The following is a 22,904-nucleotide window of genomic DNA, read 5'->3' as shown; positions in this document are numbered from 1 at the left end:
GAGAGAGAGAGAGAGAGAGAGAGAGAGAGAGAGAGAGAGCCTCACTGCTCCGCTGCCTTCCTGCTGACAGCGCTGAACTCTCAGGGCAACTCCAGGCATCGTCTGCTGGAAGGAGCGAAAGACAAACCACCCGGTGGATCATCTCAAGGGGGAGAAGTGAGAATCCCCTGGAGGTAAATATTCTGACTGGTGTCCAAGGAATAACGGCATCTTTCAAAGCGAAACTGTGATTTTTTTTTTTTTTTTATCTTAGTTCTGATGGAAAAACTGACAGTAGGTTAAAACAGCTGACTTTGAAATGTTTTCTCCTCATAACGGGCCGGTTTTATGCGATTCAACAATGTTATCAGTAGATCTTGTAGTGGAGGATGGAACATGGGTTAAAAAAAGTAACCGAGGCCTTCCAGGAAGTTTGGAGCGGTCAACAGGAATGTGTGTTCTGATGGTTTGTCACGCAATCTTTAGCAATGGAAGGTAGTTACTGAGTTTTCAGAAATTTACCTTTTCAAAAGACAATTCCTTTGCGCAAAATCTACTGATACTATCATAGATTCATCTTTTCTTCTGGATTAAATGTCTCCATTTCTCTATTTTGTGGATTTTCGTTGTAACTCATCTGTCCTGAGCCTATTTTTCAGTTTTAGTGAACCTAATTTATGTATTTCCTTTTGAAGAAAAGTCATAGAAGGGTTTTTATTTTGTGCATATATCTGCATGAAGTAAGCGTCTTTGATGTTTGATCATATTCTTTTATTGTGTCAAATGTAAGAGCAGTAATAAACACATGAAACCACTTTTGTTGGCCCACTCTACGACCATCCTATGAAAGCTGCTTGTGTTCAGTTGCGTCCCTTCATGTTTTTCTGAGATTATCCACTCACCCGACCAGGCGTAGCTTGACACCCACATCTGTGTGTCAAAGAGGGCTATTCTCTGCAGAGCTCCCTGGAATCCACACAACATGGGCCTCTCTGTGCCCAAATATTTGTGATAAATCCATGCTATTTGCCTAAATAATTACCACATAATGCTGTAAAACATGGCAGTTTCGCTGTAATGATTGATTGATTGATTGATTTCTGAAGCATCTACTGGTTTCATTTTGTTTTCTGAACTTCAGGACACCTGCTCTGGTCGCATCCAAGCGGATTTCATCGACATCGACACAGGAGGGGGAAGGAACCAGGCCTCCCATTTTCCGCAGCAACGCAAACTGTTCTCGTTCTTTGTGGGACACTGACTTGACATTCTGGATCACAGACCGACATAAGACCAACAGCAAATCCGTCTGATTCAAAAAGCACCTTCCGTCATGGCAACCACGGGCATGCAGCTGCTGGGCCTGATCATGTCGATCGTTGGCTGGGTGGGTGGCTTAGTAGTGTGCGCCATCCCCCTGTGGCGGGTCACTGCTTTCATAGGCAACAACATAGTGACGGCTCAAATCATCTGGGAAGGCCTGTGGATGAATTGCATAGTGCAGAGCACGGGTCAGATCCAGTGTAAGGTGTACGATAGCTTGCTGGCTCTGCCCAGCGACATGCAGGCCGCCCGCGGCCTCACTGTGTTCTCCATCCTGCTCTGCGGCGTAGCTCTGGCCCTGGCAGTCCTCGGAGTCAAATGCACCAAATGCATCGGCATCAACAGCCTCAAGGCCCGCATCGCTCGCATTTCCGGCGCGTTGTTCGCCATCGCGGGGTTCCTTTACCTCGTCCCTGTCTGCTGGACCGCCCATTCCATCATCAGGGATTTCTACGACCCGCACGTGGCAGCCCCACACAAGCGGGAGCTCGGCCCTGCCCTCTACATCGGCTGGGTGGCATCGGCTCTGCTCCTGATCGGCGGCTCTCTGCTCTACGGAGGGTCCAGTCCCCCCGGCATCCCAGGCTCTCCCACCTTCAGCAGCGGCGAAAGCAGTCCCCGCAGGGCTCCTGCAACACAGGTCAAAGGTTACGTCTGAAAGCCCCTCGTCGAATCCACCACAAACGATGACATTATGACTCATTTTTGCTCCTCTTGAGTTTGCTCCTTTTTCATAATTATGCCTATAATGTTTCTCCAGTTTACATTTTTTTTCTTTTTCTTATTTAAAGCTACACGAAGCTCTATAGAGAAAATGTAATTTTTTTTTATGATTTCATACCTATTTTTTTTTTAAATAACACTTTGTTTCTGTCTGTCAGTCAAATACAATAAAAGTTGTATCCTCTCATGAGGAAAATTGTGTGTGCACATTTTTACCAATATAAAATCTTTTAAAAACCTTTGAGCTGTATGTGTTTACTAAGCATGAATTATAGTAGAAATACATTAACGGCAACACATTTGTTTTTTTTAAAGGAAAAAAAACAATCTCTTACTGGAATACATTAACATCGCTTGCGCTGAATGGAGAAGAAACAATAGAACAATAGGGCTGTTTGTACATTAGCTTGAGGAGCCATATTGTTGAGAAGAGTGTGTGCGTGTTGTCCTATCTTCCATCTCCTCCTTCCTGCCTCGGGTACACTGTGCCAGGAACAAAAAGACATAATTGATTTACAGTGCAAAAAAAAAAAAACGTTTTGTAAAAAATAAAAAATAAAAATAAACCAAATAGCATATTAGGGTTAGGGATCGCACTGAAATCAGCTAAACTCAGCTAATGCTTTGTTATGATACCAGTTGAAATAAAGTGGGCCTATTTCAAATAATTCATGTTCCCATTGTTTTGTTAATCAACGACAAACATCACTGATCTACACTGAGAATTATTTTGTCTAATGCACTTATTTTTCCAGTAATATAGGATGTAATTTGTACTGGAGGAAACTTATTTGCTTGTGAGATATAATAGTGACTACTACTGCACGTCTCTCCTGAGTCATCTTGCACGGTGCCTTCCGAAGCAAATAAATGGCTTTATTTCTTTGGAGCATTTCTGATACGTTTTATTTCTGTCATTTCTACGTTCCGCTGTGATGTCATCGCCCCATCGCATTGTCTCCTTTCTCTTCGTAACAGCAGAGGACCGAGCAGCACAATGCCACATTATAGAACCATTATTCCACCAACGTAACAACAGCGGCCAGTGTTTCGAGTGCCAGGTGGTGACTCACACATGACCTAAGTACGCTCGTATCAGTGATGGTGGAGTGTTATTGTGAATACTGTTAATCTGCAGTACGGTCCAAATGTAGTGGCACAGGTGGACAACGGCACTCGTTGTTTATTAAACAGTTTGCCTGGTTTTGCAATGACTTTAAGGTTTGATGATAATGTAATTCTTAAAAACGACAACGAGACGATATCGGTCGCCTCTACAACAGTAATTTAGGGGCAAAGTTGTAAGGGACGCGGCATCTATGTATAAAGTCCGCACATGATCTCCTATTAAAACTGAATAGCTGTTTCATCACTGTGCCCCACAACAGTATTTATGAGGTACATCCAGAATCATTTTCTAACATTATATAAACCCCACACTTTAGGTGTAATTTATTTGTGTTTTATGTGATAGATAGACCAACTCAAACTAGTACATAAAGTGGAAGGATTCAACAAGGACCAGATTTGGGTTAAGGTAGTTTAACCCTTTAGTTCCTGACTGTGCTCTATATTATGTTGGCCTATCATATGAAATCTCATAAAATACGTTGCAGTTTGTTGTTGACACGTGACACAGTGTTCATGGGTTGTAAGTGTTTTTTAAAAAAACACAGTGATAACCTGTGAATTACACCACTGTTTGGTCTGTTCAAACAAGTTTAGGAAAGGAAAACTGCACAGATAAAGAAACCATCTAAAAAAAATTAAACCAGTTAAAGCAGTTGCAGCTTAAATAGGCCTATTAAACAACTTCCCCCCTAAATGTTTTCCATTTCTTAATATTGAAAGTGTATTATGGCTGTATAAAATTCATATTGGAAGCCAGTGCTCAATGACAAACCAACATTTTCATTTTATAAGTAACCTTAAATAAGAATTGTTTGTTAGCCCTGAACCTCGTTTCAGTGGTGAATCACCTGCGTTGAATTACAGTTTTGAATTTTGACATGAAACCCAACACTTGGGTTTGTCGACTCTGCCAAAAGACACAAACAAACTGCTGCTATACCTGTAACCACGCCCAACATTTGGTATTTCAGGTTCCTGCTGCGCACTGTTGCAACACGCTATCCCACTGAAGGCCGAGAGAAATATAGATTATCATGGGGTGTTGAGTTATGGCGTTACTCTATAATGTGCCAGCACTAAGATTTCAGTTAATTAAAAGCCACTACATATCCTGCTGGGTATTTTTGCTGTAATATTTAGCTTTACAACATATTTACAAGGTATCTGTAAAAAGTTTGATCAGCGGTTTACTGAAAAAATGTACAGGTGTCGGGTCGACGTTCCCCTTGTGATTTCACCCTTTCGCCACCAGGGGGCGACGCGCCACGTTTGTCGGCGTGAGAAGCAGGAAGAGTTTGTGACTAAAACACAGCTGTGCTCGGTGGCTAACAGATAAGCTAACAGGCTAACCTCAGCGGTGAACACATCGGGATCCGCTGGTCCAAACGCAGCACCTCGTCGGACACTCTCAGCACCTGAACTAGCCATGGGGAAAGGCGGAGGCACCTTTGAGAGGCTTCTCGGTAAGTTAGCACCACATTTCTTCATTAGTTATCAGCTTTTTATCCAACTGCGAGTCACAAGGTGCGATGTTTTTGTAGCGTTTTGTTCTGACAGGGCTGTGGCTCTGAGGCCAGCTAGCTCCTTTTTAGCTCGCTATTGTTCCGAGGCCGAAGTCGGACACGGTTTAGTTTGCCAAAACGACCGGAGAAGTTTACCGACGCTGTTTGTTTTGTCTACTTAAAAACGGGAAATGTCCGAGTCACAAACGAAATGTAGTTGATGTAATTCCGACTAAACCAGGCCGTCGGTTGGATTCAGATGCCTGAGTCTGCTTGACGAAAACATATTTCACATAAGCCAATGGTTAAATCATTGCTTGATTTAAAAAAAATAAAACAAAAAACAGGGGAGGGTAGAGCGAATTGTAGGGTTGTCATTAATGTGAGTTAAAGTGGAGTCTTTGGTTTGGAGATTACAACATGCTGCTTAGGTAGCTGCTAGACTGTTATAATTAGAAACGGGTTTTGTAAACAGTACGTGTAGACACTTCTGAGTCACCCAGTTCGAGATCAATTTAGTTAAAAGTATTAACAAGAAATACGGTTGATCAACCCTTTCTGAGAAAATAAAAGGTTACAGCTACAAATTCATCCTTCTAGTGAAAACTGAGGAGAAAGATCCTGGTAATTAATCAGCAAGATCCTTGGAAGGACGGCATCCACCACCCCAAAGGGGGAAAAAAACCAAATGATAATCTGTTTATTTGGCTTTACCTTTTTATTTATGGTACATTAGCTTTGATTTAGAAACAAAAACAATAAGACGTTTCCTGCCCATAAGCTTGTTTGCTTGTGTAATTATGTTCCCTGAAACCTACCTTGATATTGTGCCATCACTGCTTTTCTTTTCCACTTAAACTCATGAATTTAACATAACCTCAAATGTGGAGGCTGGTAAGGGTACGGATGTTATAGCTGGGCTTGTTAATAGCTGTGTATTCAAATGCAATATTCATAGGAATTAATGTAATTTTAATGCAGCGCCAGTCAGTGCAACATTAATCTCACAAATTATGTGAATGACATATTTGTGGGCTATTTGTATTCCTGGTGTCTGGAAGTGTAAATTTACATTTCAGTCATGTATTCGGCCTTTAACGGGGCGCCTCTTCAGCAGAAAGCCATATTTGACTGAGGGCATAGTGCCCGAAAACGCTAAAGGCCACAGAGACAGCTGGAAGCTTGATAGTTTATAGGTGAGAAACAGTAGAGTGAGGAAAATGTGGATTTACCGTTGATGTAACGATGTGGCAGGATTTGCTCTTAGCTGCAGCGAAAGATTGTCTAAAATTTAACTACCGGTAGTAGCAATATTACAGCTGCAGCCTCAGGGTTCAACCCCTGATCAATCAAGAAAAAATGCATTTAGCTGAGAGGATGTTTTATATACTACTTTCTATTAAACAGGGAGGGTTGGAATCACCTGAAGCAGGAGAGTGATTATCTGTAGTGATGTAGGGATTTGGTCCGCCCTCTAGAGACATCTCTATTTCTACAGAAATTTAACCTGATAACTCAGATCGATCGTGTGTAGCCACTCTACGTTCCACACATTAGCAATCTGGGTCTGCTCCCATCGAATCCGTTCAGCGAAAGGAGGGACATTCAGCAGAACTCTCTGAGCTGATTGGGCGAAGCGACACAGTGCCCGCCTACCAAAGGCTGGTTTTAGCCAATCACGGTAGCAAACGAACATGTTGTATCAGATTCACGCTGGTCAAGGCACTTCTTGCTGTTCTTCTTTCAAAGAAGAGACGGTAGATTTTAAAAAAACAGACGTGACGGCAGCAGCGTACTGCAGGAGGCCGGACGCCGTGTGAATCCACTCTTAGTAAATTTAAAAGATTATATGACCCCTGATTAAAAAAAATAAAAATAAAATAAATAACTGGGCAACCTGCTGCAGGTAGGTAGGTACATCAGAGTCACACGTGCACGTTTCCTGATGACTATAAATAGATTATAAAAGCGCGTTTGAAACATCCTCACCACTCGTGCTGATTGATGCGCGGTCTGTGCAAAACATCCTGTCAGGAACGGCTGTTTTAGCACACCAAAAGGTCAGGTACAAAAAAAGCTGATTTCTGAAAGCATGACTCGACAAAGCGGACGCCTAGTCATAGTTCTTCTAAAAATGTGAAGGATGTATTAAACCGGATTTTGTACAAATTCAAGAAATTCCAGGTTTCTGTTGTCCTTCCCCCCATTTTGGGTTAAAATAAATCATCTAAAGCATGATTTATTAAAGTCTGTTAATGAAGCTAGGCTTAATTCGGTAGTGGTGCAAGCAGCCTCCCTTGCATTGGTAAATAAAGGTTTTAAAACACTGAGAAATGTTGTCTCTGTCATCTGTTGCCACATGTCCAGAGCTTCTAAAGATGAGCCAGAGGTCTGCAGCAGGAAATTAATTTGGGTGCAAATAAGACCAAAAGTAAAAGTGTGAAGCGTGGTTTCTAAAGTTTTTTTAGGTAATATGGGTCATCATCTAACACAGCCGCGCTAAAGAAGCAGAAAAATGTGATGGCATAACGAGGGTAAGCTGATTGGTTACCAATCTTGTGTGACACATTGTTAGAAAGTAAAAAGTCCATTTAAGGAAAGAAACCAAGGTCCTGGAGTTGATCTAATCTGACCACCACTTTAAATGTCACCAATTAGGGTCACAAACTTATTATAGGGATTTGTTGGGGACAGATGGATAATATTAGGTGTTTTCCTCAAAAATATATGGGAAAATACACTGTTGAAATAATTATCGAACTTGGTTCTCCAGATCTTCCTTCAGAACTTGATTTGATTACATTTAAGAATGGCAAACATTGTGTTTGTTTCTGATAAGTAAATATTGCTGTTTGCAGATAAAGCAACCAGTCAGCTGCTTCTGGAGACTGACTGGGAATCCATTCTTCAGATCTGTGACCTCATTCGCCAGGGAGACACCCAGTAAGTCATGCAGGCTGATCTTCTCGCCCTTCATGTCTTAAGTTCATTTAACTGTCATCTGTATACACCGGTCATGATGAAACTACAATATTTAACTCTTATTTTCCTCATTGAACCTTTCAAAAAAATAAACTAAACATTTTTCTCCCCCAAAGAGCTAAATATGCGATTGCAGCCATTAAGAAGAAGCTGAATGACAAAAATCCCCACGTGGCTCTCTATGGACTTGAGGTAAGATTTGTTTCTAGGAAAAATAAAAACTTGATCATGAGTAAAAAAAATAAAATAATAATATCCCCATTTTATTGGGTTCTAATAAACTTGAAACAACTGAGATTATATTTCAGGTTTTTATTTTACCTGGGGTTTGTGGATGGACTTGTATTAATGTTAACTCTATTAGAACTGTGTGTTTTTCAACAATTAACAGATTAATGTTCAATTCATTGGTAACATCCTGGGGGGTAATTGTGTAAGAAAGTGCATTTGGGAAAATAACCGTCTCTCCAGGTCCTGGAGTCGGTGGTGAAGAACTGCGGGCAGACGGTGCACGATGAGGTCGCAAGTAAACAAACTATGGAAGAGCTGAAGGATCTGTTTAAGGTGGTCTCCTTTTTAATTTTAAATCAATTTAAATCACTTCTATCCAGTTTCAGCTGCAGCCTTTTATTTAATTGAAGTATAAACTTATAGTAATAGTGCGTTTTTTTTTTTTTTTTTTTTTTTTTTTTTTTTTTTTAAATAAAGGTGCCTTTACATTGTTTTCCTTATATACATTTTCTTGGCCTTTAGCTGCATTTCACCATACAGCTCCTGATAGTAATACATACTTTACTTTTTTAACAACTTTACATTAGATTTCTTATTAAAAAAAAGTTTTATGAAAGTGTGCTTTAACATTTTCCCACCTTACCCACCCGTTTCTCTGGCTCAATCAGAGCTCATTGCTCTCAAGCTGGCACTTGTGTTACAGCATGAGCCAGCAGTATTTGATTGGTTCCCACCGTGTCACATGACACTAAATATTGAGTGCATTCCTGCTCCGACTTCCTGCTGAGGTAATTGTCTTGTGACATGAGTGTTTTCACATCACAAAGCCAGCAGGGGAATTTCTCCCTCGCGTCTTACGATCTTACAAGATGCCGTTGGATTCTTTGTCTGTTGTGTGACAACAGTGATATTTTATTTCATTAAAATAAATTGTAAAACTTTATATGTGGTAAAGGCTTTTTTTTGCTGATTGTGTATTGCTCTGTTACAATCAGAAACAGACAGAACCAAATGTCAGAAACAAGATTCTTTACCTGATCCAAGCCTGGGCGCACGCCTTCCGCAACGAACCCAAATACAAGGTGGTGCAAGACACCTATCAGATCTTAAAAGTGGAAGGTAAGTGTTCACAGACTGTTTATAACAAAAAAAACTGATGTATTCTTGAGTTAGGCACATTTTGTACTCTAAACTACTATTTTTTTTTTTTCCTGCTACAGGTCATGTCTTTCCTGAGTTTAAGGAGAGTGATGCCATGTTTGCAGCAGAGAGAGTGAGATTTTTTTACTGGCTATTTCAGTGTCACATTTTTGATATAAAGAAAAATATTCCATATTATTGGACTCAGCCAAAGCAATATATTTTTTAAAAAAGAGTCCCGTCTGTGTATGTTGTGTCTTATCTAATACCTGGCATTTGCCTTCTGCAGGCCCCAGACTGGGTTGACGCTGAGGAGTGCCACAGGTGCAGAGTCCAGTTTGGAGTCATGACAAGAAAGGTAGGCTGGCCTTCCTCCTATCTGGGGCACTTTTTTTTTTTTTTTTTTTTTTTTTTTTTATGCTTTTCATTCCTCTCATCAAATCGGTTTGTGTGGATCGAATGCTTGAAGCTGTAGCTCAGCGTTGACCTGGATTCGCGCTCCTTGCTTTTCCAGCACCACTGTCGAGCCTGTGGGCAGATTTTCTGCGGGAAATGCTCGTCTAAGTACTCCACCATTCCAAAGTTTGGCATCGAGAAGGAAGTGCGTGTGTGTGAGCCCTGCTTCGAGCAGCTAAACAAGTAAGTTCCCCTCACAAGAGTTGCTGTGAAGGCAAAACTGAAGCATGAGTGTGTGGCTTTTGGCTGAGATGTTGCAAACACGTAGAACACTCCTCCGTCACTTCAGACTCACTGACTGGCGGGACTGGTTTTATCCTCGCTGTTATTTATTTTCTCTTTTTTTTTTTCTAAAACAAAAAGCACATTAATCTCTAAAAATAAGATATGAAAATGTAGGCAAATTTTATATGCAGCTCCAGAGGATGATGATGGCAACTTTTCCACACAAGCAGTAAAGAACCAGCTGTGTGTGAGAGCTGCTGTTAATGCTTTGTAGATGATTTGTTCGCTGTAGACTTGTTTTAGTTAAAATAATCATTTAAATGGTCGTTCACACGTCATTTTTGAGCTTAAGGTTTTTATTTGGATGAATGATTTCTGCTCATTTAGTCTAAATAGAGAACATGTGACTTCTACTGCCTGATGGCGGCTCCACCAACACCATAAATGTCGACAATGTTGTTTCTTTGAGTGTTGCACAGATAATCATGGCTCAGCATTGGCAGAATTGAACTGTAATCTGTAAATGTCTTCTGTGTCGCACATTTAATGGAAAGTGAATAATTCTGTACATTTGCATATCATGTGCCCGGAGAGTTCCTGGTGTTTTCATCAGCATGCTCTTCTCTGATTTACAAGGTTGTCTGTCCTCCCAAATCCCCTCTCCTCACCAGCCACCCCTCCCTCTCTCCTCCGCTTAGGAAAGCCGAAGGGAAAGCCCCCACCACCACCTCAGCTGAGCTGCCCCCAGAATACCTGACCAGCCCTCTGTCCCAACAGTCTCAGGTGCTTAATTACTCTGACATGTATGGTTTTTATATCGGCTCCTCTGGTAAATATGTATAAAAGCCTTAAAATGAACAAATCTATTACAATAGCAGAATCTTAAACAGGAAAATTCATAGAAACCCAACCTTTTAACTTGAGTAGATTTATTCAGAGGCGAACGGATCTCTTCTTAAGAAATGCATGTTTAACAAATGACAGGTTGCACAATTATTGGCAACGTCATTTACTGTAAAATGTATGCTTTGATTCCCTGAATCAGCCTTATTGGCCAAGATTGTGTGCTTCATGCGCTGGTAGCATACAGAGATTAAGTATGATTATATAAACCTGAGCCTGGAGGAAGAAAATGTTTCTGTGGCAGCTGTTTTTTTTTTTTACAAAGGTAAAAGTCTACAGCTTGTGTCCAGGGTGTGTGGGGTCTGCAGAGATGTTAGCTGCCCCCTTTTTCTGACCCCAGACCTGTACAAGTTCTGGGTAGAGGGAAGGCCAACCCGGATGATCCTCTCTGCAGACTTTGTTGGACCTTTACCCGTTTTTTTGGATGAACCAAACCACACAGTGACGGACAATCACAAGACGGCCTGAACGACTGCAGTCGAGTACATGACCTGTAGCTCCTATGGAAGTTTGTACTTCTCGAGTTGCTGTAGGAAGTACAGTCACTGCCGGGCCTTCTTCCAGGTCCCAAGAAAGGGTGGTTCCTAGTGAGGGGGAGTGTTTATGATGGTGGTGAGGGGTGTTCTCGGGCAGTTCACCTTCATCTCCACTGTCTTCTGCATCATCGGCAAACTTCAGGAGTTTCACAGACATCTCCGCTGAGATGCGGACCAAGATGTTAGATGTTTGTAGCAGCAGAGAATTTAACAGCAGCTTCAGAAGCTTATTGAAGAGCTGAGTGAAGACGGGGGGGCGCCAGTTGGTCAGGACAGGCAAATGGGAGGATCTTCTGTCAGAGAACTGCTGGAACTTTTAGAGTCCACAGATCAGCGGAGTTCAATTTTGAATCTGGGAGCCACTGCCAGAAAACGGGAGATGAGCTTTCTTCCATTATTATTTCAGGCCCTAGACCTAAATCCTAGAGAAACCACACTGCAAAAACAGAACTAGAAATCAGTAAAATGTTCTTAAAATGAGTGTATTTGTCCTTGATTTGAGCAGGTAAATAAAATGATTTGCCAATGATATAAGATTTTTGCACTTAAAATAAGAACAATTCCATCTCAATCATCTTATTTCAAGTGCAGGATGTCTAATTATCTTATTTTAGGGGTCAAAATACTCATTCCATTGGCAGATAATCTTATTTACCTGCTCAAATCAAGGATAGATACAGTGCAGTGGCGAGAGCTTAAGAACGAGGAGGATTGGTCGTTGATCCTGTTTTTATGCGCTTCAACCTTGAGAAGCAAAGCTGGATCAAGATGAGCGCAGAGACGACAAAAGGGGATTTTACAAAGCATCAGTACCAATAATAGTGTCAACGTTTTTTTTTTTTTGTGAAATATTTCTTAACAGGGTATTTTTAAACACTAAATAAATGTACTCAAATTAAAGGTTGGAGTTTTCCACATTGCTTGGTGTGAAGTTATGATAGTGCAGGGAAAAAATTAGTGTTTTTAAGGCTTTTTACACATTTTTACCAGGGCTACCAATAAGTGGCCAGCACTGTAGACGCATTGTGCAGCCGTAGCCTTTTCTGCATCCTCGGAGTCCTCGGTCTCTTATCTCTAGGTCTTTGTCTTGCCTCTGTATCTGACCAGATGCCCCCCAAGAAAGACGAGGCTGCTCTGCAGGAGGAGGAGGAGCTGCAGCTGGCCATCGCTCTGTCCCAAAGCGAGGCGGAAGAGAAGGAGCGGATGGTGGGTTAGACTCGCGTAGCTGCTTCTCCCTCCGTTTACCAGAGGAGAGTAACTGACTCAAAGCTCATTGGTTACTTGCAGAGACAGAAGAACTCGTACTCGATGTATCCCAAAGCTGATCCCACCCCAGTGACTTCCTCAGCACCCCCCGTCAGCAACCTTTACACCTCTCCAGTGGTAAGACCGAATGCATCTTGTATTAAAACAAAAGATTTGATTCATGTACATAAAAAAATAAAAACATGTATAGAATTTTCACATGTGCCATATTTTATAAATCTGTTTGGCTATGGTGGATGAGTTTTAAATATTTTGTCCATTGCAGAACTCCTCTGCTCCGTCTGCTGAAGAAGTAGACCCCGAGGTACGTTCAGCACCTTGTCTTGATTTTGAATAAACTTATTAATACTATTAAAGGAAATAGTTGCACCTTTTTTTTTTTTTCTTCTTTTACGTTTACATTCTGGTGTCCCATAATTCCAGTTGGCCCGCTACCTGAACAGAACCTACTGGGAAAAGAAGCAGGAAGATGCGCGGAAGAGTCCCACCCCCTCGGCGCCTGCGCCCGTGCCGCTGGCTGAGCCTCTGCCGCCAATCAGCCAGCCTGTTGAAAGTCACCTGCCTGTCCAGCCCGTCAGCATAGTGGAGGTATGTGGAAACGTGGCGCTGACATGACGCTGCAAAAACAGATCTAAAAAATAAGTCAAATGTTCTTAAAATTTGTGTTTTTTTCTCCTAGATTTGAGCAGGTAAATAATCTTATCTGCCAATGGAATGAGTATTTTGACCCCTAAAATAAGATAATTAGGCTACGTTCACACTGCAGGTCTTAATGCTCAATTCCGATTTTTTTTTTTCTTTTTTTTTCGTGAAATTGGATTTTTTTGCGTGTCCGTTCACATTTCCAAATATGTGACTTGTGTGAACTGAATGCGTTCAACCTAAGTATCCAGCATGCGCACTTGAGGACGCGATGACGTCACATGTAGCGAGCGTCCTCAGTGTTTACAGAAGTAAACATGGATTATAATGCTGGCGTGCATTTTGTGGTCATTAATTTATTTTCTAACCAGAGCTTTCCCTCCATTGACTACTCTCCTCATTGTTGTCCGCTATGGGTGTCGTCATTCTTCCCGCTTCTGTATAGCAGGACGCAGAATAGTGACGTTTGTTGAGTATCGTGACGTACAGGTCGGATGAATGCGACCTGGCCGTACAGATCTGAAAAGATCAGATACGCATCGGATTCAGGACCACATATCCAAGTGGCCTGGGTCGCATTTGAAAAAATCCGATCTGTGTTGTTCAGACTGTCATAAAAAGATCAGATACAGGTCGCATATGGGCAAAAAAAATCTGAATTGGGTCACTTCAGGCTGCAGCGTGAACGTAGCCTTAGACATCCTGCACTTGAAATAAGATGATGGAGATGAGGTGTTCCTATTTTAAGTGCTAAAATCTTATTCCATTGGCAAATCGTCTTATTTACCCGCTCAATTCAAGGACAGATACACTCATTTTAGGAAAATCATACTTATTTTTAGCTCCGATTTTGAGACACGCGTTCAGCTGACCTGGAGCGGTCGAGGCAGCGACTGGCCGCTCACGTCTTTTCTCTTCCCCCTTTTCCAGCAGCCGTACCAGAACGGCGAGTCCGAGGAGAACCACGAGCAGTTCCTCAAGGCTCTGCAGAACTCCGTCACCACGTTCCTGAACCGCATGAAGAGCAACCACATGCGCGGGCGCAGCATCACCAACGACAGCGCCGTGCTGTCGCTCTTCCAGTCCATCAACAACATGCATCCTCAGCTGCTGGACATCCTAAACCAGCTGGACGAAAAGCGACGTGAGTTTGCGCTTCGGTCGATGCCTTGTCTGGTCTTCTCGTGTCCGGTCTCTGAGCTGCGATGTCCTGCGTCTTCGTCAGTGTACTATGAAGGGCTGCAGGACAAGCTGGCACAGGTGCGCGACGCCCGGGCCGCCCTCAACGCGCTCCGCGACGAACACAGAGAGAAGCTGCGCCGAGCCGCCGAGGAGGCCGAGAGACAACGGCAGATCCAGCTGGCCCAGAAGCTGGAGATCATGAGGCAGAAAAAGCAGGTAATGTTTTTATTTTTTTCCCCACAAATCGATTGGTTGTCCTGGTGTTTCTCGTCGTTCTGACATGTTTGCGTGACGTCCAGGAGTACCTGGAGATGCAGAGGCAGCTGGCCATTCAGCGCCTCCAGGAGCAGGAGAAGGAGAGACAGATGCGGCTGGAGCAGCAGAAGCACACGGTCCAAATGAGAGCTCAGATGCCGGCTTTCCCTCTGCCCTACGCCCAGGTACGCACCGCATCAGTCCGCTGAAAGGAGACTTTTCTTAAAAAAAACAGATCAACCCCTCATAAGTATTCATTTCACCATTACGCAGATGCAGTCTTTGCCTCCTAATGTTGCTGGCGTGGTCTACCAGCCCGGCGGTCCGCCCAGCTACCCTGGAACGTTCAGTCCCGCTGGTTCTTTGGAGGGCTCGCCTATGCACAACATGTACATGAATCAGCCGGGCCAGACGGCACCAGGACAGTACCAGGCCATGCCTCCCGCTCCCACAGGTCAGGGAGATCTAAAATCTCCACTTTCAGCAGGAAATCCATTTTGTGTTGCATATATTTTTTCCCCCCAGTTGATTCGTGTTTGCCTCATGATTCCTTAAAATTAGATTAGAAAGATCAAAAGTTTTGTTTAGAAAAGAGTCCAAATGTTTGTTTCTGAAGGGCTAACATGATTTAGTCATTTCTGGTTCAGCTTTATTGGTATTTTGGAGCCTAGTTTGCAATAATCTAACCAATCAAACAAGAGGCTTTTATTCTGAAGAGCTTTGTAAGCTTTACTGTAAATGTCCAAAGTAATATCTGATTACATTTTTCAAACCTAAGCCAGTAATATTCCAACATGTAATATGTATTCTCTTATGAATCATTTCTGTAAGCATTACTTTGGAAGCTTTTAGAGCTGAATTGCTCTGTATTCACTGTCATAGGAGGACCTGATGATTGTGTTCAAATATCCAAAGTTTGCTTATTAACTTGCAGAACTTATAATCATGTTACATCAATAATCAGCTGTAAAATCTAGCTTTACAATACTAGCTCCAGATCAGTTGTGATGAAGGAAACGACTGTAGAGTAAAAAAAAAAAAGTATTTTGTTTTTGTTTCGAAGCAACAAGTAACTTGGACTTTCTGGCTTGGCTTGGTTTGAGCTGCTCAGTGACCAGCGTTACACTCACTCCATATTTACATATTGTTGCTAAAACCTAAACAAATTCTCAGCTACAGACCATCATCACGGAGTGTTGATGTAAAACGTTTTCTGCATATATTTCCAGATGTAAACTTGAGCATTTTAATATCAGTAATGTAACATTTAATGTTTTTTTTTGTCCTCCACCAGATCCCAATATGGTTAATGCATACATGTACCAGGCTGCAGGCACCAATGGACAGCCTCCTCCAGGCCAGGCCCCGCCCACATCTACGCCACAGTACTCCAACTATCAGCCCACTCCCACTCAGCCCTACCAGGTGTGGATCTCAGTGTCTGACGTTTTCTGACTCGGCCGCTGCGTTTAAAGTTAAAAACCTCTAATTGTTCTGTGTCGTGCGCAGAACGTGGCCTCCCAAGCCCAGAGTTTACCGCAGATGTCGCAGGCAGCGCCCACCAACGGCATGGCTTACATGAGCTACCAGCCGTACAACATGCAGAACATGATCTCAGCGTTGCCGGGACAGGACCCCAACATGCCCCCCCAGCAGCCCTACATGCCGGGGCAGCAGCCCATGTACCAGCAGGTCAGCTGAATATTGGCACTAAATCTTTCTTATACACTCCTAAACATACATTGTTATGGTTTTTGTGATTTGTTTTTTTTATTACTTTTTTGTGGGGGGTTCTATTATATCTATAGCACCTATTTAATGCAGTAAGGCTTTTTAATTTCTAAGTTCCCTGATATGTTCTAAAGAAGTACTACTTCGGGCTGGTATGTATCCTCTGGGTTTATCCAGATTAGCTTCTCCAGGGGAACGAAGCGGGCATTTAGGTGCTTATCTGGACCCCATTTCCAAAAGTGGTCTCGCAAATAGAAAAAAAATGTCTGTTTGATTCCAGCTTCCTCCTCACACGTCGGTGTGGCCCTGGCAAGGCACCTAACCCCCCAAGTCGGTTACCGATCTGCGGATCAGGGTATGAACGTGTATGTGACTGCGGCTCTAGTGTAAAGCGCTTTGAGTGGTCAGTGTGACTAGAGAGGGCTTATATAAATTCAGTCCATTTACCACAATGTTGGTGTCATCTGGGTATTTTTCTTTTTTTGTGTTCCTGTGGATAAAAATTGAAGCCATAGGAGGAGGGGGCTCGGCATATTAGCCCGTCAGAGAGCCACAGTTTAGGATGAGCGCCGTTTCCAACCTGTTGAATCGTTCAAACAGGAAGTTCCTTCATCAGAGGCATATGGCGGGGTAGTCCCATCTGTTGGGATCATGGCCACTTCCCCGTTTGAGAGGATCACGTTGAATATAGAGAACACAAACCGCAGCCTATCCTAACGCCACCTGCTGGTCAGGATGGGTTAGAGCAGGGTGAAGAGTTGGTGCATTGCAAAAGTACACATATATGTTCCTTCATTGCATTTTGGGGGGCGATGGTGTTCTGTAATAAACAGACATGAAGCAGTGCATAATTGTCTAATTGTAGGAAAAGGATACCAGGCTTTCAGACTTTTTTTTTATATAAAAATCAAAACTGCTGTTTGCATTATCTTTTTAAGCCCCCTCTTAGTAAAACTGCCTTTTGCTAAAATCTCAGCTGCAATTATTCTGCGGTATGTCTTTATAACCGTTGCTTGTTTAGAAACTGATTAAAATAGACTGGATAGTGTCTCTTTTTTCCAGTAGCTCTGTTGTTCATCTGTATTTAATGATCATTTTCCCATCGGGGTGATCAGCTCTCTTTTCCCGTATGAACTTTAGCGGCATCGTTGGACTCAGTAGAGATTCAATCCACTGGGTCTTCTCTTTTAGGACCATCAGAGCAAATGAGGGTCTGGTGCAACTCAGATGTTTACCAGTAAATGTTACAAAGCGTGTATGCTTTTCCCTTCACTTCACACTTATGCACTACTTTATGCAAAGCACCGGAGCTGTGATGGGATGCTTGCACGCTAATCGACAAACCAGTTTGTCAAAGCCTTTTTGGGAAGCTGGGATTTACTGGCGCTGGATAGCAGCTTCTCAGGTTGCTTGTGGGCTTTTTAGGTAGAGTATCTATGATGTTAGACCCTAAGGCATTTTAACCTTAAGAAGTAGAACCTTTTAACTTTTTATTTATTTATTTTTTAAACCTTTGCATTTTCTTCTCGTCAGGTTGCGCCCCCCGGTGGCCCGCCGCAGCAGCAACAGCAGCCCCAGGCACAGCAGCAGGTGCCTCAAGCGGTCCCCGGCAGTGCGGAGGCACAGCTCATCTCCTTCGACTGAAAGCTCCCACGCTGCAAAGTTTCACACACTACACCTTCTCTTCCTTTAACGCCCCTTACCTGGACGCTGCCGATCACCCCCCCCCCCTCCTCCTTCTCCTCCTCCTCCTCTGGACACACAAACTAAATTCCCACCTTCCACCTTGCTGTGATGTTGTGGCAAAGTGAAATATTGTGATGATGTTGCAGAACTGTTGCTCTCCTTGCCTCTTTCCCCCCCATCAGGTGAGAGACTATGGGGCTAAAATCTTCACCGACAGCCCCATAACCCAGACCCTTCATCTTCTTTCATCTTTCAGCTGATATGTATGTAGTATTTCTTTATTAAATGAATAACTGAAGAGCAAAAACCAGTCAGTGGTATTCAAGATAACACGAATAAGAAAATACGAGGCTATTTAGAAGACAAAAATAAGACACGAGCGTCTTTTGTTTCATATTTTTCTAAAACAAATCATTAGCATGTTGGATTGATTTTTATTTTCTGGAATGGAAGTGAGATGTTGCAGCCTGTTTTCGTCAGTGATTGAGGAAATGTGGGTGTTTAGGCGGTGGAGCTCTAAAGCGAGGAGTGTTTGTGTTGTGAAAGCTGGCCGCCTTCATCCGGCTCAGAGCTTTTTCCAGGTCTGGTTTTCCAGTTGTCCCTCTCATGGACGCAAATCTGGGATTTATTTGTGTACAGCTTGGACTGCGTCTGAATGTAGCTTCTAAAATCGGTAAACGCGTCGAGGGGATCTCTAAACTATAGAAGTGTTGTCTAACCTAACCCTTGTTGATTAGTTCAGTAATTGCATTTTACAGTTGGCTACCAAGAAATACTAAAAATCAGTCCGGAAGCCCTAACCATGAAAGGCATCCCTTTTTATCAAAGCGTCAGTTGTTGCCAAGCAAAAGATCACATGGAGGAAGCAAGCATGGATTTGACGTTAAAGGTGACTACGGCGGTCAAAAATTCATGTTCATTCTGGTGTAATAATCACGTGGGAAGTGAGCTGCAGGAAACCTTCAGGTGGGCACTCTTTTCTCAAGTGTACTTGTTTTTTTTTTTTTTTTTTTTTTTTTAGAGAAGTGGAAATGCTTATAGAATGAACATGACGTGCTGCATGTATGTATCACATTTTCTGTATCTCTTCAGTTTCCATGTGTGAACTTCTTTAATTCCATCGTACTGATCTGTCTGACTTTAAAGTAATTTTAAAATTATATTTAATAAACAGATTCTTACTGTCTGCTCGCTTCCACTTTGTTTTGTATCCCACCTGCATGGAAGATTTGCAGTTTTATTTATTTCATTTTTTGACTCTGGTAGCCTTTACTTAACCGTGGTTAGACAGAAAAAAAAGGTCCCCGGGTCGGGACTTAAACTCATGACAGCCACTTCATGGACTGGTCTCCATACAAGATTTGTGTTTTACAGCCCCTTCGCCACCGCCACGCTCAAAATTTGCACATGCATTTATGTTGTTTTTATACAAAATATCTGTAGATCAAAGAAATTTAAGTACATAAGGCACAATACTCCGAATACTGAGTTTAATAAACATGCATTTATTAATTTACAAATACTCAATATGATACAAAACCTCATCATCTGCCATTTTTTTGGGTAATATTTAGAATGAGCAACACAGGAAAAAAAACATGACGGAAAAAGGTGGGCTAAAAATGAAAAGAGAACAAGAAGTAAAGACCTGATGGAAGAAAATATTAAAATGTTTTTAGAGGAAATAAACAACAGCATTGCCACAACAGTGGTACATTGTGTACGTCCAACTAAGCTAAACCAGTTGCAGAAAATAATACATTTCATTTGTAAAGCACTTTACAATTACAGAAAATCTCAAAGTGCTGCATCAGTAAAACAATGTAATAAAAACAGGAAAAGTAAAATATAGATAAAATACACCAGTAAAAGTGATGAGTGCAATAAAAATAAAGGACAAAACATTTAAAAAAATCATCTAAAACATGCAGTGAAAAAAAAAAGTGTCAGTCTGGAGGCAGAATGCTCCATAGTGGCACAGGATTGAGTCCTGCAAACGTGAATGTTAGTTTTGCACTCATAGTTCTAACACTTTATTCCTTACTGACCAAATTAACATATCTTTGTAAATATACAATTTTAAATTTGATATTAAGTATACGATAGTGATTTATTTTTATATGTGCACCTTATTGGTGACACCAGTACTCTGCTACAAAGTCTATTTCACGAGGACAACCTTCAGAGTTTCCTAAAGACGAGGCATTTGTAGTAGTCTTCCATCTCAATCTGAAAATAACATTTCATAGGCATAATAAATGTGCTGGTGGATGTTTGAACAGTAAAAACCACGAGAGCCTTTTGGCACGTTATTTCTCACCATTCTCTCCAAACGCAGCCCGTTTCCATAGGCCTGCTGCCTCAGCACGTCAAGGTCTGGAAGACCCCACTCTGGATTCCTGTGAGACAGAAGAAAGCTTTGCTCCAGCTGGAAACTATAAACATTATTATACAGAATATATTCTATATTTGTTTATATATTTGAAAATATAGAACAACCATTTCAGATATATGAAAATTGAAGTAATCAACTTCCTCACACTTTCATCAAGGTCTTAACAATCGGAACAGGAAAATAGCGATGAAGTCAACCAACATCCCAACATAATTTTGACAATCATTCAGATTTTTTTTTTTTAAGCAACAGAGATGGTTTTCACTCACAGTTTCCGTAGTTCTTCATCCAGAACTTCATTACAGCTTGGTGAAATAATGCCATTAACAGCATAAACCTGAAAAAATAAAATACTTAAATTACTGAAATTTAAAAAAAAAAAAACACTCATAACCATGAATGTCATGTCGATTTTGGGCTTTTAAGGATTCCTTTCACACTGTGAAGTGATTAAAAAGAATAGGCAACTTTTAATTAAAAATATAATCTGTTCTCTATATTTTATATTATGGGTTTTCTTTAGAAAATTATACATCAATGCTTGTATGTGCTGCTCAAAACAACTAAAGGAGCACTTTTAAAATACACCAGATCAAAAAAAAATTGCATGATATTAGTGGCAGTTGGAGATAATAAATTGGGAGAACAAAATCAATAAACTTAAAAAAAAAAAAAAAATCAGTCCATAGTCACTTGCCTGCTGCTGGATTCTTAAGGATATATATTTTTTCACCATAAACATGGATTTGTGCTGGTGTATATTTAAGATCCTCAGTGAATTAGACAAAATCCCCAACAAATTCAACTTTTTGCACAAGATTCTTGACCATAAGGTTTAGTGAACATGTAAGTTGTAGCCTACTATTATTCCACCCTTAAAATCAATCAAGCTTCGCCATGATTGTGTAGCCTATGGACCCAGGCTGAAGGAACATTTAGAGCAGGGGTCACCAACATTTTTTACACTGGGAACTACTTCATTAGTACTGTGTGATGCGAAGGGCCACCTGTACTGACCTTTGAACTGGAAGAATTAGAGCTCACCTTGACATTATGTAATACAAACATGAGGGGGGGGGGGGGGGGGCTACCTGGTGTCCCCTGATTTAGAGGCTCAGGAAACCCTTGCAGCTGTTTTAAGTTATTAAACTATTTAGCGAGTGCCACCATGAGTTTCCAGTTTGTAGCTTTTTTTTAATAATATTAAAATTTTCTGAGACATTGAATTTGAGTTTTTTATTAACTGTGAGCATTATTAATAAATTGCTTAAAACGTTTCACTCCACGTGTAATGAATCTCTGTAATGAGTTTCAGTTTCTGAAATAAGTGACAAAAAATTAGTGTAGCTGTGAAGTGTGTGCCATAGCAAGTTGTTTTCTACATACCCCGTATGTTATCAAAAGGCCGTTTGGTTTGAGGGTCTGCCCTGCTCCACTGAAAACGCCCTTCGGAGAAATTTAAGAAGCAAATTGGAAATTGGCTGTTAATGTCTGAGCTGTTTTTTTTTCTGGGTTCCTACCTGTGCTGTTTTGAAGGAGCTGTACTGCAGCAGGTTAATGGCGATGATAATGTCACAGGAGCTACGGGAAACGCCTGCCCATTTGTCCCAAGGCTCGCTGGCATCCAGCAGGACTGGCTGCAGCACAGTTTTCACGTGGGTTGCAGCTATATAGGCTTTAATGCTGAAAATGAACATCCATTCATTCCACTCTTTGTTTTACACCAGATGTATTAATAAAAAGTTGCAAACGTATTTTTTTTTTTTAGTGAGAGACGAACCTGTCTCGGCACTCCATTTTGATGTCCGATGGCTGCCAAGTGACAAAGGGCAACTTCTGCGCAAACCTGATGACATGCTGTCCCGTCCCGGAGCCGATCTCTAAGGCAAATAGCTGCTTGTGAGACTGTTCCTCCAGTACGTCTTCAAGCACCTCACAGAGGCTCTCCCAGTTCCTCTCTGCTTGAGGAGACAGCAGCATGTTCTGGAAGAGACAAAGAAAAAAAAAAAAGGTCAAATCCTTCATGAAAAAAATAATCAGAAACTGCATTTATATCTTCTATCTCCTACCTTCTCTTGCGCTGGGCTACGTGGTCTAACAAAGAGGTGACATGTTGGTGTAGAGTGGATGTACGGTGGGTGACTGTAACAGCAGATGGGTCCACAGATTACCTGGTTAAGAGGATTCACTCTGTCTGGTGAGGCTAGGACACAAATGCACTCTGAGGGTAAATTATATAAATACTACAAAGGTGTGTTTGACCAGTGCAACTATTATCACATGACTGAAAATGTTGTTGGTGATTTGGCAGATGTTTTTATTCAGAGACGATGCGAAAAGTTGCAATTTCTACACACCATTTGGTAACAATAATGCATTAAGAATGCAATAATACAAGAATTGTAACCTTCAGCAGGATACATGGTAATGTACAATTACAGCAGCTAGAACTGCTGAAGCCACAAAAACTTTCCCCTGCACTGTTTAGTTTTACATTGTTTACATTTCAATTGTTTACATAAACCGCTGCTGCATCTTTATCCTGAAATTTACTGCAATTTAATGAGATTTTTCCTTACAATTTACTGTGATTTTTTTACATTGTTTACATTTCAA

At 41.6% G+C, this 22,904-nt stretch overlaps 3 protein-coding genes across 7 annotated transcripts; 2 read left to right on the top strand and 1 right to left on the bottom strand.

The window, feature by feature from the left end:
* The first annotated feature begins 1,297 nt into the window (after nucleotides 1–1,297).
* Nucleotides 1,298–2,267, top strand: cldnk (claudin k). Its single transcript, XM_021320716.2, has one exon. The coding sequence runs from the start codon at nucleotides 1,313–1,315 to the stop codon at nucleotides 1,958–1,960; it is 648 nt and encodes a 215-aa protein (XP_021176391.1). The 5' UTR covers nucleotides 1,298–1,312; the 3' UTR covers nucleotides 1,961–2,267.
* A 2,204-nt stretch (nucleotides 2,268–4,471) lies between these two features.
* hgs (hepatocyte growth factor-regulated tyrosine kinase substrate) lies at nucleotides 4,472–19,079 on the top strand. 5 transcript variants are annotated; one of them, XM_036147925.1, is made up of 20 exons: nucleotides 4,472–4,619; nucleotides 7,517–7,601; nucleotides 7,757–7,832; nucleotides 8,112–8,204; nucleotides 8,873–8,990; nucleotides 9,092–9,144; nucleotides 9,301–9,369; nucleotides 9,526–9,650; nucleotides 10,364–10,475; nucleotides 12,239–12,337; nucleotides 12,419–12,514; nucleotides 12,663–12,701; nucleotides 12,821–12,985; nucleotides 13,970–14,183; nucleotides 14,265–14,437; nucleotides 14,521–14,661; nucleotides 14,750–14,930; nucleotides 15,771–15,901; nucleotides 15,986–16,168; nucleotides 17,741–19,079. In XM_036147925.1, exons 1-20 carry the CDS (start codon nucleotides 4,583–4,585, stop codon nucleotides 17,849–17,851), a joined length of 2,301 nt encoding a protein of 766 aa, XP_036003818.1. In that variant the 5' UTR covers nucleotides 4,472–4,582; the 3' UTR covers nucleotides 17,852–19,079. The 5 variants fall into 5 exon arrangements, with proteins under 5 accessions (XP_036003818.1, XP_036003820.1, XP_036003819.1 ...); XM_036147927.1 differs by having other exon boundaries at nucleotides 8,867–8,990; nucleotides 10,391–10,475; nucleotides 13,973–14,183; XM_036147926.1 differs by having other exon boundaries at nucleotides 8,867–8,990; nucleotides 10,391–10,475.
* A 680-nt stretch (nucleotides 19,080–19,759) lies between these two features.
* zgc:103625 (methyltransferase-like 26 B) lies at nucleotides 19,760–22,468 on the bottom strand. The gene is made up of 7 exons (XM_036148729.1): nucleotides 22,358–22,468; nucleotides 22,069–22,271; nucleotides 21,809–21,971; nucleotides 21,675–21,734; nucleotides 20,558–20,625; nucleotides 20,214–20,292; nucleotides 19,760–20,122 (listed from the first exon to the last, which is right to left on the bottom strand). Exons 2-7 carry the CDS (start codon nucleotides 22,266–22,268, stop codon nucleotides 20,075–20,077), a joined length of 618 nt encoding a protein of 205 aa, XP_036004622.1. The 5' UTR covers nucleotides 22,269–22,271; nucleotides 22,358–22,468; the 3' UTR covers nucleotides 19,760–20,074.
* Between the last annotated feature and the right edge of the window lie 436 nt (nucleotides 22,469–22,904).

This window comes from Fundulus heteroclitus, chromosome 16 (genome assembly GCF_011125445.2).
Source record: "Fundulus heteroclitus isolate FHET01 chromosome 16, MU-UCD_Fhet_4.1, whole genome shotgun sequence".
NCBI lineage: Eukaryota > Metazoa > Chordata > Actinopteri > Cyprinodontiformes > Fundulidae > Fundulus > Fundulus heteroclitus.
Note: the sequence above shows the minus strand (reverse complement) of the source record. Positions and strands in the feature narration are given on the sequence as shown.

What these genes read in the sequence shown, in the direction of transcription:
- cldnk (XM_021320716.2), top strand. Translation starts at nt 1,313, where the DNA reads ATGGCAACCACGGGCATGCAGCTGCTGGGCCTGATCATGTCGATCGTT.
- hgs (XM_036147923.1), top strand. Translation starts at nt 4,583, where the DNA reads ATGGGGAAAGGCGGAGGCACCTTTGAGAGGCTTCTCG. An exon ending in CGGAAGAGAAGGAGCGGATG is followed by an intron (nt 12,338 to 12,418) that starts GTGGGTTAGACT and finishes GGTTACTTGCAG; the next exon opens with AGACAGAAGAACTCGTACTC. An exon ending in AGCAGCCCATGTACCAGCAG is followed by an intron (nt 16,169 to 17,740) that starts GTCAGCTGAATA and finishes TCTTCTCGTCAG; the next exon opens with GTTGCGCCCCCCGGTGGCCC.
- zgc:103625 (XM_036148729.1), bottom strand. Translation starts at nt 22,268, where the DNA reads ATGCTGCTGTCTCCTCAAGCAGAGAGGAACTGGGAGAGCCTCTGTGAG. An exon ending in GATGAAGAACTACGGAAACT is followed by an intron (nt 20,293 to 20,557) that starts GTGAGTGAAAAC and finishes TCTGTCTCACAG; the next exon opens with GAATCCAGAGTGGGGTCTTC. An exon ending in GGCTGCGTTTGGAGAGAATG is followed by an intron (nt 20,123 to 20,213) that starts GTGAGAAATAAC and finishes TGTTATTTTCAG; the next exon opens with ATTGAGATGGAAGACTACTA.